This window comes from Poecilia latipinna, unplaced genomic scaffold (genome assembly GCF_001443285.1).
Source record: "Poecilia latipinna isolate Pla-1442-1.1 unplaced genomic scaffold, P_latipinna-1.0 Scaffold1242, whole genome shotgun sequence".
Lineage (NCBI taxonomy): Eukaryota > Metazoa > Chordata > Actinopteri > Cyprinodontiformes > Poeciliidae > Poecilia > Poecilia latipinna.
The window spans coordinates 84,118-100,331 of NW_015113858.1; the positions used below are offsets into that span (position 1 = coordinate 84,118).

A 16,214-nucleotide genomic window follows, 5' to 3' on the forward strand; every position below is an offset into this window, starting at 1 on the left:
GTGGTCAATTGCACACAACTTCAACAGGAAATGCGTTTGTGAATTCAGAATAAAAGCCCATGAATAACCACAAAGAAAACTGCTGTTAGAGCAAGAGTTGGAGAATTTAAGAAAGAATTTAAAACTACTTTCACCCCTGAAAAATTGTGACAATCGAGCTGCACTTAGTTTAACTCAGTGTTTTTTACTGAAACGAGGTAAAGAAGGCAAAGGCTTCTCTTTAAACTAACAGACTTCGAGTTAAATGTAATAATTTGCTTAAGTCACTCTAGACTTCAACCATTTCCATTTTAGATCAGTGAGGCAGCCAGAAAATATCTGAAACATGTAGAGATAAGAGAGGAATTATGCTGGTGATTATCAGAAAATGTTTAGAAAATATTTCTGCTGACTTTGTGCCAGACATTACAACATGCCTTCTCAAGGTTAGAGAAGACAGTCAGGGGTTTTTTGTTGCCAGTTCTACTTGAGTTTGTTGCAGCCTATTGGAGAAAAATGGATTTGAACCTAAACAATAGATTTGTTTTATGTTTTATTTACCCAGTTCAGTTTTATACACTTTGAAATAAATGACCACAGAGAAAACTGAATTGTATCGCACTTGTATTCACTGAAGAGGCCGCTTACTTGATCTTTCTATGGTTTACTCTCTACAAAGAGGATAAACCATAGAAAGTCATTGCTAAACTATTGAGCTGTTTACAAAGAGCTTATTAATGGAAAGTTTAGTGGAAGAAAAAAAGTGGTAAAAAATAGCTGCACAATTCCCAAACAAATATATCCTGTATAGCAAATGGAACAGCCTTACATAAATAGGCGTTGGCTATATTTAATTTAACTTTTTCTTTTGAGAATAAAAATAAGTTAGAAAATGTGCTCCGATGTGGCTTGTCAGTGTAAGGGTACTTATTTGAAAATGTAAATTTAGGTATTCGGTTCTAAACATACTTTTTGATAAGCCCACATTTCTGCATTTTTGTTTTTTGACATATTGAATGTTTTTCTTAGTTGTAAGCAGAATACCACAATACCACAAAAAAAATTAACAGAAATAAAGACTTGAAAACATCAGTCTGTAAGTAACTGATCTATGTAATGTATTTCACATAGTGAGTTTAATTACTGAAATAAATACCATTTTCAATAATGTCCTAAATATCGAATGGGTCTGTACGTAGAGAAAAACGGTTATACCTTGTTTTTGTAAGAACAGTTTTGGTTTTATTTTGAAGTGTTATGTGCCGGAAGTGACCCATCGTCTTCTTGTAACGGTTTCGGCAAATAACTGCGATGGAGTCACCCCTTCAGGCGGAGCCTCAGCGATGATTCACGGCAAAGTTACTCGAGAGCAGGGAGGCTGTCGGCAGGCAGACGTCCAATGTTCGTCGGGGAGAACATGCTGTCTCTGTGCCTCATCTGGGGTAAGTTTTTTATTTATTTATTTATTTATTTATTTATTTATTTATTTATTTACTTACTGAATCAGGAAAATAAATAAAAAACACTTAAAAAAAAGTTAGACTCAGATAACCAGCCACTAGAGCCTTTTAGCGAAAATGTTCTAAATAGTTTTCTGTAGCAAAAAGTTAAGAATTTTAAGTAAAATAAGGTTTTGAATACCAGTTAAAAAGTTCTGAAATACACATTGGGCATTAGTTTTAGGCTATTATGCGTCATTTTTTATGTTTTCACTTGTGCAAAACATATGTTGGCAGTAGATAAAGATAAGCAACCCAACACTTTTCAAACAAGTTTTTTCCTATTTAATGTAGCTATAGATAATTTTACTACTTTTTAAACTATTTAAATCTGCATCATAAAACATTACAAGCATATGAAAATACTCTTATTGTAATTTTGGTGAGAACAAAACGGCTCCACCTCAAGCAGGTTATCGCGGCGCAGTTTTAGCCGTAAAAGGTTGCTTTTCTGTGCAGCATAAACAAATGATATTGTAACTAACTATTTCGTTAAGTTTAGCTATCATTTCCCCCGTTAATAAAGATTTTGACTTCCTGGACGTCTATAGTCCCTTGAGTCTTAACTAACTCATTAAAAGCAGTTTTATCCTGAGGTATGTTATGAGCAGGCTGTCACCAAAAGAAGCAAATGTTCAGCAACTTCTACATTGAAGCATTTTTGCACTTTTTCATACTACATTAAAATAGTCTAGAATTTATATGTTCCTCTGCAAAACGGAATTTATAAAATTTTAGAAAGTCTTAGCATCTGTTTTTTTAATGAACAGTTACAAGGCAACAATTTCACTTCTGTTTTTACCATGACTGCATGATAACTGAAAACCACCCGAACAGAAAACTAAGCCCTTATTTCTGGTTTAATACTCTACTAGATAAGATTTTTTTTTCTGTGAAGCTTTGACCTTCCAGTACACATTTTATTTTTTTTATTATTTCAGAACTATTATAAACTAAGAAAAAGAATAACATTCAATGTTTTTTGTCATTGCTGCCATTGAGCAGTCATTTCTAGCATGGCGCCGCTTGTAGTGGCTGCATGTTGGAACAGATCTGGCGTCTGATTTGTTCTTTTTCCCAGACTTTTTCTTTCTTTCTTTTTTTTTTTTTTTTTTTTGTGGTTGAGTCATTCCATGTTTGTACAATTATTCCCAACAGCTGTGCAGCTGTACAAATTTTTGCTCTTACTTCTTTGCTTTAGTACATTTGTTATAACCTTTGTTACAAAGTATTGTTTTTACACCTGGGAGCAGCAGCTGATTAGCATCTCAAAAGCTCAAATAATATCTGAACTATGACCCCCCAAAACGCAAGGAGGCTATCTGGATACAGAGCATAACCAAAGAGAGGAGAGAGAAGGAGGAAGTTCAAGTCATCAATTATAATGAGTGAGAATCATATTTCCTATTCTAACGTCCCTCTGCTAGGCTTTCGAACCAAGCAGAGACTTGAAGAGAAGCGGCAAAAGCAAATGAGGTGGATTAGCAGTGCTTGTCAACAACAGACAGTATCATCCAGGGCATAATATTGTGGAATGTTGTCTCTGCCGCCCAGAAATTAAGCTGTCAGCACAACTTGACAGTCAGTCTTCAGTCAGAAGACTCTGAAGATACTTCATTCATATGAGTTATGATAACATTTAATTTCCCTGTGGGATAAATAAAGTATTTTTGAATTGAATTTGAAGCAGGATTTTACTGTTTTTATAACAAAGACAAAAAAAAGAAAATTAGCTGCTAAAAAATGAATTGGCAAACATTACTAGAACAGTAGGTAATTTCTAGTATTATCATATTAATGGAAAGTTAAGTGCAAGGATAAGGTGAAATGTTCCTGACAAATTGCTGAGTGCAAATTCTGGGCGGTATCCAGATCTACTTTTCAGCAGGTTAACATATCTGAAATAAAACATGATTTATTAGTCTAACAATGTGCTTCCATTAGCTGTTAGGCAAATCCATCAAAACTGAATACAACAGCGTCTTGAGTCTCTGGGTTTAAATTCATGAAATCTAAAAAATTTGATCTTTTTTTAATGTAATCATTGAAACACAAACTTTTTCCATGCCGTTCTGATGTACTGAGACGCAGCGGCCTCCATTTGCGGTTTCCAGGTTTTGTCTTGCACAGCTCAGGACAGCTGTCTCACGTCCAGCAGTACGAAGTGGTCCGACCTCAGAGACGTCACGAGAGACGGGCCAGGAGCCTTCAGGACAACCAGGTGAGATCGCCTCACCTGTTCATCAGTCTGCTGGTGGAACTGGGAAATATTTCTCTGTCACATATATGTAGGGATTTCTGGTCTTGTTTTTGTCATATTTGTTTACTGATTTACCCGTGGCTGCCAGGTTCAGGTACCGTCACACCCCTCTGGTGATTTCTGTCCTCCCAATAGAACAGGAAAACGTTCAAAGAGCGACGCTTTGGTCGCATCCTGATCAGATTTTTTAGACTCTAGTTTGAGCTTAGGTGATGTAAATTAAGAGCTTCATCATTCAGCTGGGCTCTTCCTTCACCACAGCAGACCATCCAAATTTATGCAGACAATGTCCCAGTCTACTAGCGCTGCAACTAACGATTATATTAGTAATCAATTAATCTGTTCATTATTCTGATGATTAATCAATAAATCGGATAAAAACTGGCACATTCCTCAGATTTTAAATTTTTACCACTTAAGCATTTTCTATGCAATATTAGAAATACTTTGAAAGATGCGACAGATAAGTTACCTTTAAAAAAAAAAAACATTTTATTGGCTGTGAATTTGAACCAGATAAAACTAAAACTGACACTTGAGGAGTTTTGAATAAAACATATTTACAGACAAACAGCCTTTTATCTTAAACGCAAAATGTGTAATGTATATTTTGTAAAGTCTTGGCCTGTTTTATTGCTCTGAATATGCTTTTTTTTTCCTTAGCAAAGGGCCTTTTTTTGACTCTGTATGATCCAGTTAACGATTAATCGATTATTAAATTAGTTAATTATTTCCATAATCAATCCATCACGATTAATCTGATTAGTCATTCCAGCCCTGCTCAGATCCGTCATCTATCCGTCTCTTGCTCCACTCATCACTCATAAACAACATCAATTAATCTGAAGCTAAAAATATGTCCTCAGGTCATACGAGGCAACTGCAAAGTCAGTCAGTGACCTTTGGCTTAAGATGCCCCCGGTACAAAGCCTGGTTATGGACAACCCAGCAGATGCGGGTCAGATTCAGGCTGTTCAGAACACGCCACTCCAGTTTGACTCCAGTCATTACCCAAATGGACACATAAGTCCCCTGAAAAAGCAAGAGCATCCTCAGATGACACCAGTCTGATACTCCGAAGAGGGACGGGTTCCCCAGACTGCCGCTTGGCGCTCGGGCAGAGCAGAACCTCAAAGACACGACTCTCTGTCTCGCTCGCTGGGAAAGAACCCCGGTACAGAATCACCCAGAGGCTTTAATAAACTGTGAGATCCAGGATGTAAAGAATCCGGCCAGATCTGATAAAAAAATCAGATGATGTCGTAAACGTTTTAACAGGCTCCTTGAATACACTGAATCCATTTTTTTGTAGCAAAGCTGATGAAAATCAGTCAATACATCACCAACAAAGTGATCACATTCATAGATCTATTCAGCTTCAGTGAGAGGAAAAAAATTCCTCAATTTAAATGGCTACAGTCATATGGGTGATTTTACGTAACTTAAAATCTCTTCATTAATCAATGATTCTACCTTCTGCAGGTTTATCCTGACGCGCTTCAGTATGACCTGATGATCGAAGGCAGAAATCACTCTGTTCATCTGGAAAAGAACAGGTAAATATCAGATTCCCACTAAGGCGTCTCTGCTTGCACCTCTGTTAAAATGAAAAGCGGATCTTTTATTCTGTTTACAGGAATCTTATTGGTGAAAGCTACACCGAAACATTTTACTCAGAAGATGGAAAAAGGGTGACGACATCGCCAAATGAGGTACATTTGGTCGTTTTAGAGTGTAATATTTTAGGACAGCGGTTCTTCAGTGTAGATTTTCATATCATATCAGTTAACGCCTCCAGAAGTTTCCTGAGTTGCACAGTTCTGATCTCTTGTGTAAATATACAAAATGCTTGTCTATAAATATTTGTACTAGACCTCAGATTGTCGTCAAGTGACCCGTCATAATAAAAATGCGGCCTTCCAAACATGCAACTCAGGATTTTATGGATGTGGCAAACAAAGAGGCTCTTTGTTAATGACGTTTCCTTGCAGGAACACTGCTTCTACCACGGACATGTTCAAGGTGAGGCCGACTCCTCGGTCAGCGTGGGAATCTGCTCGGGCATCAGGTGAAGCACATTCTCATGACCTGGCTCTTCCTCTTCGCATTTCGTCTCTTACTCAAAGCTGAATATTACCGAGAGCGCTTTAGAAATGTGTTGATTCATATTTTGCCATCTTCTCAAGTATCATTGTTGTTGTTTTTTTAAATCTCTTGCTGCATTTAGTCCTGCAAATATCTTATGTGTCACTTTTTTTACATCTGATTTTTTTTTTCTTGCCTTTATGTGGACAGTTTGTCCAAAAGGCATGTTTACGTTTCTAATTCCTGCTGCTGTTTCCTGTGTTGACGCTAGCGGCTTTCTGAGAGTCCGGCGGCAGGTTTACCTGATCGAGCCTCTGGGACAGACTGTGGACGAAGAGCACGCCGTCTACAGATGGGAGCACCTGAAGACGCCCGGCCAGCCCGGCGCCGGCTTCTCTTCTAACGCCTCCATGTTGTTTGATCGGGACCAGAACCAGGAGCCGAACCCTCAGCCAGAAGGCCTCTTCAGGTCCAGATCATGGGTTCGTCTTTTGCTCCCTGGAATTGGAAATGTAGCACCTGGTTTGCTAGAGGCTGGTTTGATTTACCTTTTAAGATTTGAAACGATAGATGTTATAGGGAGATCTGACAATGTATGATGAGCGGGTGATTTTCTTTCTGGTTTAACTTTTCCAAACAAACCCCGTTTGAGTCTTTTTCTCGCTGCTTCGTCCTGAACTTTTAACGTTTACGGTGCAGGCTGTAGATGGAGCCTACACTTTCTCTAAGCATCGCAGAGTCTTTCTAAAACGCATTGTCTTGTTTTTGTTACTCAATATGAAGCAATTTAAAATATGAAACTTTTTTTTGTTCAGAGAACAAAATCGCCACCAGGGCCTCAGAAGTTTGTCGAGCTGTACGTTGTGGTGGACAGCACCGAGGTGAGTATGTTGATTAAAGACGCCGTCTTGTTGCAACTCGTGTTTTACGAGCGGACGGATGCCAAGAGTAATAAACGAAGCATGCTGGAGAAAATGAATCCACAATCTGCCTTGTGTGTATGTGGGTTGATTAAATCACAAAGCAGAAGAAAACAGCTGGTTAGTTGGCTTTAGTAAGGAAAGAAATGTGTCATAAACACAGGAAAAAAGGAAAACTCAACAAGATAGATACGAATGGATGTACTCAGAAGAACTCTGCTAAGTAGCGTAATGTCTTTTGTGATGTGAAAATTGATTGAATCACATTTTAATAACTAAATACCAAAACCAATAGAAAGGCTGACCATGAAATATTGTCCCATAGGTAACAAACTATATCTTTTGGGAATTTGTTGGATTTTACAGAAAAGTTTGGCTCCTAGCTTTAAGTCTGTACATCTTTGGGAAAACAATGACCATGTTTTGTTTTTTTTTCCTCTCCATTTGCAGTACAAACAGTATCGAGACGATACCAGGTCGCGTATTCTCGGTGTTGTGAATCACATCGATAAGGTATGTTTGTTTCCAGCCGTTTGAAACGGAATCGTTTCTGTCCGTTTCTGAACGCCTGCTCTTCTCCGCCTGCAGCTGTACCGCTCCGTCAACATCCGCATCATGCTGGTGGGCTTGGAGATTTGGCACTACAAAGATCTCGTCGTCGTGGACGGAGACCCGGACAGGACTCTGGAGAACTTGATGGTGTGGCGCCAGGCCGACCTCTCGAAGAGAGCGCAGCATGATAACGTCCAGCTCGTGACGTGAGGGCCGCCGGGGGAGCAAATAGTGCAGACTTTTAAATCTTTGACTCGCAGTTTGAGCTCATGTCAGCCTCTCGTTTTCCACAGGGGCAAAGACTTTTCTGACGACACAGTCGGACTGGCTAATAAGTTCGCCATGTGCACCGTGAACTCTGGGGGAGTCAATCAGGTGGGTGTGACAGCAGAAGCAAATCGGCAGCATTTTGTTTTTACATTGGAAAGCATCAGATCTCCATCTCTGCCGTAGGATCACCACGGTAACCCGCTCGGCCTCGCCTCCACCATTGCTCACGAGATGGGGCATAGCTTCGGCATGTCCCACGATGCTGCGGGGTGTGTGTGTGGTCCATCTTACAGCAACAACTGCGTAATGACTGAAAAGCTCAAGTAAGAGCAAATGATGTTAAAACTCATTCATCGGCTAATTTCTTGATTTATTGACGTTTAAAGCCTTAGCTAACTCTCCTGTGTTCACCTCCCGCTCAGTGTTGGAGGCCACGGCTTCCCAGACTTTTTCAGCGACTGTAGCATCCAGCAACTCGCTCAGTTCATGGAGCGCGCTCAGCCCAGCTGCCTGGACCCACCAGGCCGCATCAGCACCATCACATTGGGCCCCCACTGCGGTAACGGCCTGCTGGACCGTGGAGAGGAGTGTGACTGTGGCACAGCAGAGGTAAAAACCTTCAACTCTGAGGTTACGCCTGATAATCTTGATGAGAGAGGGAAATGATGACAGGAATCCATTCGTCTTCAATTTGACCGTCCTGACAGAAATCCCACGTCGTTTTAGTCAGTAGCTGCTCCCTGCAGACGTGTGAGTTATTTGACATAAATAACTCACAAAAGCTCACAAGAAGTTTATCTATGTAGCACCTTTCAACAGTTCAAAGTACTTTATATTATAAAAAACATAATACAGTCACCAATTATGAAGCAAGCAATAAACATTAGATTTAGTCAAGTACCGTCAATGAAATCATCAAGTAAGTATACATTAAATAGTTTGATCATTTGAAGCTCAGTGTTTTGGCTTTTTCTGAAGCCTTGAAAGAAGCATTTTGAATGTTTTTAATCTATAAATTTCTGATGGTTGCATATTTGCGTTTTCTTACTAGGAATGCATCAATCCTTGCTGCGACGCCTCAACGTGTCGCCTGACTGAGGGATCTCAATGCGCTCATGGAGAATGCTGCGAAAGCTGTCAGGTGCTGAACTCCTCTGTGCGCTTACGGATTCTAAACGCTTAAAAACAGGACGTCAACTTTGAGCTCGCGAGAAAAAAACAAAACAAGATTAAACGCAGAATGCAGTTTTCAAATCGTGACTTAATCCATCTGTCGTCGGATGTTTGGGATGAGCGACGAGTGTTTGACATCGCTGCAGAGGAATCTTTATCCAATCTTCTCTAAAGGCGTTTTTTTCTTTTTTGTAATGTTTTTTATGTTTTTATCAATCCGGCATGTTTTGCAACCCACAGCTGAAGGCGTCTGGCAGCATCTGCCGGAGAGCTGCCGGTGCATGTGACCTCCCTGAATACTGCAGCGGTGACTCAGCGGATTGTCCTGAAGACAGCTTCGAGATGAACGGCAAGCCTTGTTCCAGCCAGGCGCCGGGCTACTGCTACGACGGCCAGTGTCCCACGCGAGCGAAGCACTGCTGGAGGCTGTTTGGAGAAGGTATTTCTGTATTTTCCATTGAGAAATTCTGTTTACTTTATTGCCAAATTATCAAAATCCTATAGCTCTTTTGGTTTCATTTGGCAGGAGCTAAAGAGGGCCCTGATTTATGTTTCGACCTGAATAAACGGGGCCAGGAAGGCGCCAACTGTGGAAGGGATGGACAGAGCTTCATTAAGTGTTCCCCTCAGTACGCATCACTTCAAATCTGTTCAGCGCCTGCAGATGCCAGGAATGTGACTAAATCCTGAAGAGGTTTTTGATTAACTTAGCCGTCTTTATTATTGCAGGGACCTGAAGTGCGGGTCCATGTTTTGTGTTGGAGGGGAGGAGCCAATCACAGGTAAACATGCAGTCTTCAACGTGTGGGGTGCGGCGTGTAGGGTTCTCGTCGAGGTGGACAGAACCAGAAACTTTGACATGGTGCCGAATGGAACCACGTGTGGAGACAATAAGGTAAAAAAAAAAAAAGAAACAACTCAAGAAGGAGACACTTTATGCAAATGATCTTGATTTGTTTTGCTCAAACGTGTGTTTGCAGGTTTGCCTCAGCAGTAAATGTGTGGACGTCTCAGTTTTCGGCAGAAGAGAGGACTGTGCAAAGAAATGCAACAACAACGGGGTACGTCTTGTAGCGTCTCTGTAATCCAATTATGCTTTTGCTCAGGTCAGGTGGACGTACAGCCCTTTCCCAGCCATTAAGTAAATTAAAATGACTGACAATAGAACTACATGAAAACTGGTCGTCACACTGTTGGAAAGTTTGCAAACCGTCTTCAGGTGTTTTTTTAAACTTCATTTCTAGGTATGTAACCACAAGCATGAATGCCACTGTAACCCTGGGTGGGCGCCGCCGCACTGTGACGTCAAATATGCAGACATAGCTAAAGGTGAACTTTCACATTTCTGCCGCTTTTTGACCAGACCCATGCTCATATTTTGTCGTCCTGCAGCCACAAACGTCAATGAGTTTTATATGGATTTATATGATAGGCCAACTAAAAGTAGTTTATGATTGTAGAAAAATGATATACATCAACAGAGAGTCTGTGAAGGACGTCGTTTAATACTTGGAGAGAGAAAAAAAATTGACGATATCAGAGTGTATTTTCTTTTTCCGGCCTGCAGGTCAGACCATGATGATAGCTGGGGTGTGTGCAGGGATCTCGACCCTGCTGGTCGTCGCTCTGGTGATCGCAGGACTGATGTGCTGCAGGAAGAGCAACATAAGGGACAGACACATGTATAAGAGGTAGATTGTCTCCTCCCCTCTGTGAACATTCGGTTGTTTTCCTCCCTGCTGACTGAATCTCGCTTTCACAGGAAGAAGCAGTCACCTCCTTGTAAACTGAACCCCGTGTTCCAGGAAAAAGCCGTCAGAGACAGACCTCAGATCAGCCAGCCCACTCTGATGGAGTCCACCTCCTCTCGGGTCTGCAGCCCTCTGGTTGTTGCCGTGACTCCCTGCAGACCTTCTCCACAGGTACGCTCGTGTTTATCCGCATAATAAAAAGCATAATTCTTTAACCCAAAGTAACCAACTCCTTGTTGTTCTCCAGCCTCCTCCCAAACCCTCTTCAGTTTCCTGCACCTCTGAGACCGAGCCGGTGAGCCTGCTGCTGCTGGTTTTAATCTTTCAGAGAGATTTAATGCATAATTCAGACTCAGGATCGCATTTGGAGTCAGCAGCTGAAGACTTAGATCTCATCCGGAGTTCAAAAGACGATATAAATAAAAGATGGCAGCTATCTGTGTCCGGAGAGGAGAGAGAGAAGGTCCATGTTGTTTCTGTTGGACAGGACGGTGACATCACGCCGTCGTTCTCTCTACCGTTCTTAACAAAAACCTTTAAGCACTTTATTTAAAAGGCTTCAAAAATGCTCTGACATCACATGACCTAAAATAATATGTTAATGCTGGGAAACATATTGTAGTGCAAGATAAAGTTATTTCTCCTCTCTGTTCTGATAACATGACCTAAAATAATATGTTAATGCTGGGAAACATATTGTAGTGCAAGATAAAGTTATTTCTCCTCTCTGTTCTGATAAGACTTGTTGATGACTTGGCGCCTTACGAACAAAATGTTTTAGTTCTCTTGCTTTGTCGACTTAGTGCTGCCTTTTGAACATCATAAAGCTAAAAACAACTTATTTACTTTATCAGCATCTTTGGTTCAAAATGTATTTTCTTGAGCATCTATATTTATATTGAGATTTTAAAAAAAAACTAAAGTGTTTTTCTTTTACTCCTCTTCACCACAGATGAAACCCGTACCTCCATCCAAACCTTTATCTCCTCTGAATAAACCGCAGGTGAGTCTGTTTGAAGTTCAGCCACGTCTCGGTGAAAGTCCAACTGCTGCTGCTCAGATCCCCCGGCTGCGGCGACGTCGCAGCGAATCATTCAAGCCAAACTTTCCTCTGTTTCCTCCCACAGAGGGCGGAAACGGAATAATTACAGGAAACGTGTTAGTGTTGCGTTTTAGCTGCCCACACAAAAACCTGAGGACTGACTTACTTTAAAATAGAAAAGTTGGAAGTCCAGAAGTGACTTCAGCTTCTCCCACAGCAGCTTCTTGTACATTTTTAGATTAAATCAGATAAAAAAATTAAAAGAAACAGAAACCTCTGAAGTGTTTTCATATTCTGTCACAGAATTGGATGGAGAACATATTTAAACACCAGTAAAGCGCTTCCTTCCAGGATTTCAGTGCATTAATCTCCACCCATCTTCCATGTCACTGATCAAGAAAAGCATCCTTCAGCATGATGCTGCCACCACCGTGTGGTGTTCGGGGTCAAGCACAGTCTGATCAGATGAGTGAGGGAGTGAATACTTTATACTTTTAATTTATTAGAGGTTCACAGTCTGAGATTAAATCTGAGCATTGTGGAAGAAGTGCTTCTGTTTGTTTGTTTTAGTCTATTTGAGATTTTAGGTGAATTAAACTCCTTTTATTGTCATTGACCTGATGTAGTTTCCTTTTATAGATCTGTCAAAGTAAAAGCATTTACACTTCACGGTTTGGTTCTCTCTAACAATGCGTCTCACTTAAAGGCGCTTCAGACGCAAGAGAAACTGGTTCAGATTGTTTTTAACTGGCACAAGAAGCTCATTAAGATCTCTATTTTGATTTTCAGAATCCTGGAACCAAACCACGTCCTCCAGCCGTACCGCCGGTCAAACCCTCCCCTCCTCGGGTTGCCAGATTCAAGCCTCCTCCTCCTCCTCCGCCGCCGCAGGCGAAGCCTCGCTTCATCAGACCTGCGTGACGTTCTGGTCAGTCCGAAGGGTTGAAAACAGACGCGGCCCACCGACGGTGGAGAAGCTAAAGTTCAAGTAACTTTAACAACTCAAGGCTAACATTTGCACAGCTGCTGTACAACTGTGACGTTTTTACTCTGTTTGCAAAAAAAAAAAAAAAAAAAAAAAACTCTTCTACATTTTTACATCAAATACCCACATGCACTTTGATTTTTTATTTTTTAGGTATTTATTTCACATTAGTGTAGCCGTAAGAAATGTAATAAAGTTATTTATGTTTAGGGTTCGTTTTTGTAAAAGTATATGGCCTTTTTTTTTTTTTTTTTATTTTTTTTCTGAAGGCCTCCTATTCTTACTATGTGTCTCTTTGGACGCTGCTGTCAGCTTAGATGCAAACTTTAACTATAACCTGCTTTTCTAATGTCTCTAAATAACAGACTCAGGGCAGGCGGGTCTCATTGAATATTTTCAAAACCTTTAAATAAAACCTCTACATAAAGGCGTCCTGGTCAGGTGCCTGATCAGCAGCAGTTCTGCTCCCACTCGCTCCCCGGTCCTCCTGACCTCGTCTTTCTACAGCCGAGTCCACCGCTCTACAGATCGGACCGGTCTTTTATCTGGACTCCGGCGTCTTCCAACCTTGACCCATATCTCTTTACGACAGCGAGGGTCAGAACACAGACTGGTGTATCAAGCGCTGCATTTGATTAAACTCTTTCTCACCTTGACCAGCTTAGCCGGCGCTAATCCACCCGTTCATCTCCTGCTCATTTAAACGACTCCTCCGCTTGAGACTAAGTCGGACTCAGAAAGTCTAATTCTGAAAGATTTGACGCAACAAACGTGGAAACAAAACCTCAATAATGGCTTCCTTTTTTTATATATAAAAAAAGGCTCCAATTAAAAACAAGTTCTTTTTTTTTTATACCCTCTTTCTTTTGTTTTACTTTCATAAATTAATGTCCAGTCTGTGAACTTCACTCAAAGCCAGTCTACATGTTTTCTACGTTTTGTACTTGAAAGCTGATGAATAGTACCTGTGTATGGGAGGCTTCACACGGCTCAGATGAGCCTTGTGTCTTTAATGTTTTGCTTCTCTGTGACTTTAAAGCACCGCTGTCTCCACGGCAACAGCCAGGGGACACGTGAAGTCATAACTTTGCTACCAAAACACAAAATATGTTTAGTTTTTTCTTTGTAATTGTAAAATAAATGACAGATTGAATGTGAAAACCTTGTTTTTTTGTTGTTGGCAACAAATAAAGTGCACTTAAGTTCACCTGAAAATTGTGCAATTTTTCCTATGAAGTAAACATTCACACTTTTGGTGAAAAGGTCATTGCATGATGTTTATTACACAACCTGGCAGTCTTCTTTTAGCCACAAACGGCATCAGTTTCAGTTAACAGACTTTGAGTTTAGAGATACATTAGAGAGGAAGCCAGAGGTGGCAATGATCTCACTTTATTTTATTTACTTCAACATTAGAATAAGCGGCTGCAGGATTTTGGTAAAAATTGTGAGATGAATCTGCTCTGAAGCATTACAAATACTCTGAGCAAAGGAGAAATAGACGACTGAGATCACTGATGGTCGTTTTAGTGATTCATGAGAAACAGCTGCCTTCGTTCTGAGACGTAAAAAAACGCCGAAGAGGAGTTCCTTCGTTTAGGGAAGGTCATTACTAATCCTAAAGGAAATAAAGGCACCATAGCTTAAAAACACAGATCAATAAAAATGTGAAGGAGAAAGGATGAGACCAGGTTTTAGATTACTGTTCATGACTTCATTCTTTTTAACCAGTTTTATAAAGTTATTAAACAGACAAAGAATCTGTATAAAACTGCTTTGTAATAATCATTTTAATAAGCTTATAGATGCAGGCACCTCCATCTGTAGCTTTCCTTACACTTGTGAGGAAATTTATTTATGGATAACATTTAGCATAAATATTAAAATCATAATTAAATAAAATTACATGGAAAAAGTAATTTAAAAATACATGTTTAGAAAGATTTTAATTGGTCTTGTGTGATTTTGTTTTTGGTACTCTTTAGTTCTGTCAATCATTCCAGGTGCTAATAATCTACAAAGGCCTTCAGGTTTTCCATTATGTAAATAGATGCAGAAAATATCAAGTTAAAGTGTGGTGAAGACATACAAAATTAAGTTGCATTAATTTTTACAGTATTGTTGGAATAATTGTGATAGCACTGATTTAAACATAATTTGTGAGCATGAGCTCCGGCTGCCCTCTCGTACATTTAGAAGGTTCTACGTTTGAGTCCCAACGTGGGATCTTTCCGTATCGGTGTGGAATATTTATTATTTTTTTATATAACACGTTTAACACCCTGCCATAAATACTGGTTCCTCTCCAGTTACAATCTGCGTCTAGCTTTAATTAAAGTCCAATAATTGTGAAAGATTTCTCCTATTTTCGTCTACATTAAATCTGCCTCCTCTCCAAAGAAGTTCTCATTAATTTTCTCCCTTTACAGTGGAAAAAAAAAAGAAAAGGAAAAAAAAGTTTTCCACTATGGGAACTTAAAATAAAAATTTAACTGTCTCTTTGAATCGTCTAGGCGTCATATAAAGTATAAACAACAAAAAAGGGAGAAACTCCGGTTCGTAGCTCTGGTAAGACAATGAAAAGGCTGATTCATGGCGACTCACAAGCCACGCAGGTGGGAAAACAGCTCACAGTGCAGGCAGCTGCGTATTAGAGGCGCATTCTGCAGGAGATTTAGGATCACTGTATTTCTCAGAGGAGTCGATGGCCTTGAACGAACCGAGCAGCTGACTTCCGGTTTCAAAACAAGTAAAAGCTCCATCGATTACAAAAAAAAAAGCGTTTCCCAACAGGCAGTTAGTTGGAAATAGTTTCATGTGTGCAGAAACACCGGGTCCAGTAAGGTCATGAGAAGGGAGGAAACTGGACCCGACCCGCCTAAGTCACTCAGAGTAGTTGTAGTTTAAACAGCTGAGTCACATTAGCTCGATTGATTCCAGCTGTCTGGACAAACTGAGGCTCTGAAACTCGTCTGTAGTGAGTCATACCGTCAGTCCTCTGATATTTACATTGTTTCACTCGTATCTGATTAAGTCCTGAAGAAAAAAATGACTAAGAAACAGGAACATGTTGCCATGGCAACGCTTCCTTCTTCCTGTTTCAGAACCGGAAAACGGCCCCAACCAGCAACTTCGCTCCGGTTTCTTAAACTACGGCACAGGTTCTAAAGGTGGTACATAAGATTTTATGTCAACTGTGATGGTAGGAGATAGAAGTAGCTATATTTTAGAAATCTTAGCTTAGTGGTGATCCATTTCCAAAACGGAAAACCAGCAAGGTTTGCTGTAACCAGGCTAACTGCTATTGTTAATTATGAATTTCTTATGTTTTTACTGTCAAATGATCTAAAATATGGTGTTCAGTATCGACTAAAGTACTTTCACAAATATAAAATAATTTTTGTCTCTGCTTATCACCAAGGCAGCCATATTGGATTTTGAGGTTTAGATTGCTGAGGAAACTCCAACTTTCCTCCTCTGAAACCTAATTTCTGGCAACCTTTATTTCCCGCCCCCCCCCAACTACAAACTTGGATATTTTAACTTTAAGTAAAAAAATGGAGGACAATTTGAACACAAGTCATTTTCCTTTTGCTTTACAATCGAGCCTTATTTTATGTAGCTCTATCGCATAAAATAGTAAAGTTTGAGCAGTTTTGTAAAGAACTGAACATCGACCCAAAGGAGAAACTTAAAAC

The 16,214-nt window shown here is 40.1% G+C and overlaps 1 protein-coding gene across 1 annotated transcript; it reads left to right on the forward strand.

Moving 5' to 3' along the window:
* Positions 1 to 1,271: 1,271 nt before the first annotated feature.
* On the forward strand, positions 1,272 to 12,654 carry adam8b (ADAM metallopeptidase domain 8b). The gene is made up of 23 exons (XM_015054301.1): positions 1,272 to 1,421; positions 3,593 to 3,699; positions 5,221 to 5,294; positions 5,375 to 5,450; positions 5,730 to 5,806; positions 6,095 to 6,305; positions 6,639 to 6,704; positions 7,194 to 7,256; positions 7,332 to 7,501; positions 7,589 to 7,670; positions 7,749 to 7,888; positions 7,988 to 8,174; positions 8,617 to 8,706; positions 8,979 to 9,177; positions 9,265 to 9,367; positions 9,468 to 9,633; positions 9,719 to 9,799; positions 9,983 to 10,067; positions 10,306 to 10,429; positions 10,501 to 10,660; positions 10,737 to 10,784; positions 11,442 to 11,492; positions 12,321 to 12,654. Exons 1-23 carry the CDS (start codon positions 1,379 to 1,381, stop codon positions 12,450 to 12,452), a joined length of 2,535 nt encoding a protein of 844 aa, XP_014909787.1. The 5' UTR covers positions 1,272 to 1,378; the 3' UTR covers positions 12,453 to 12,654.
* The last annotated feature ends 3,560 nt before the right edge of the window (positions 12,655 to 16,214 follow it).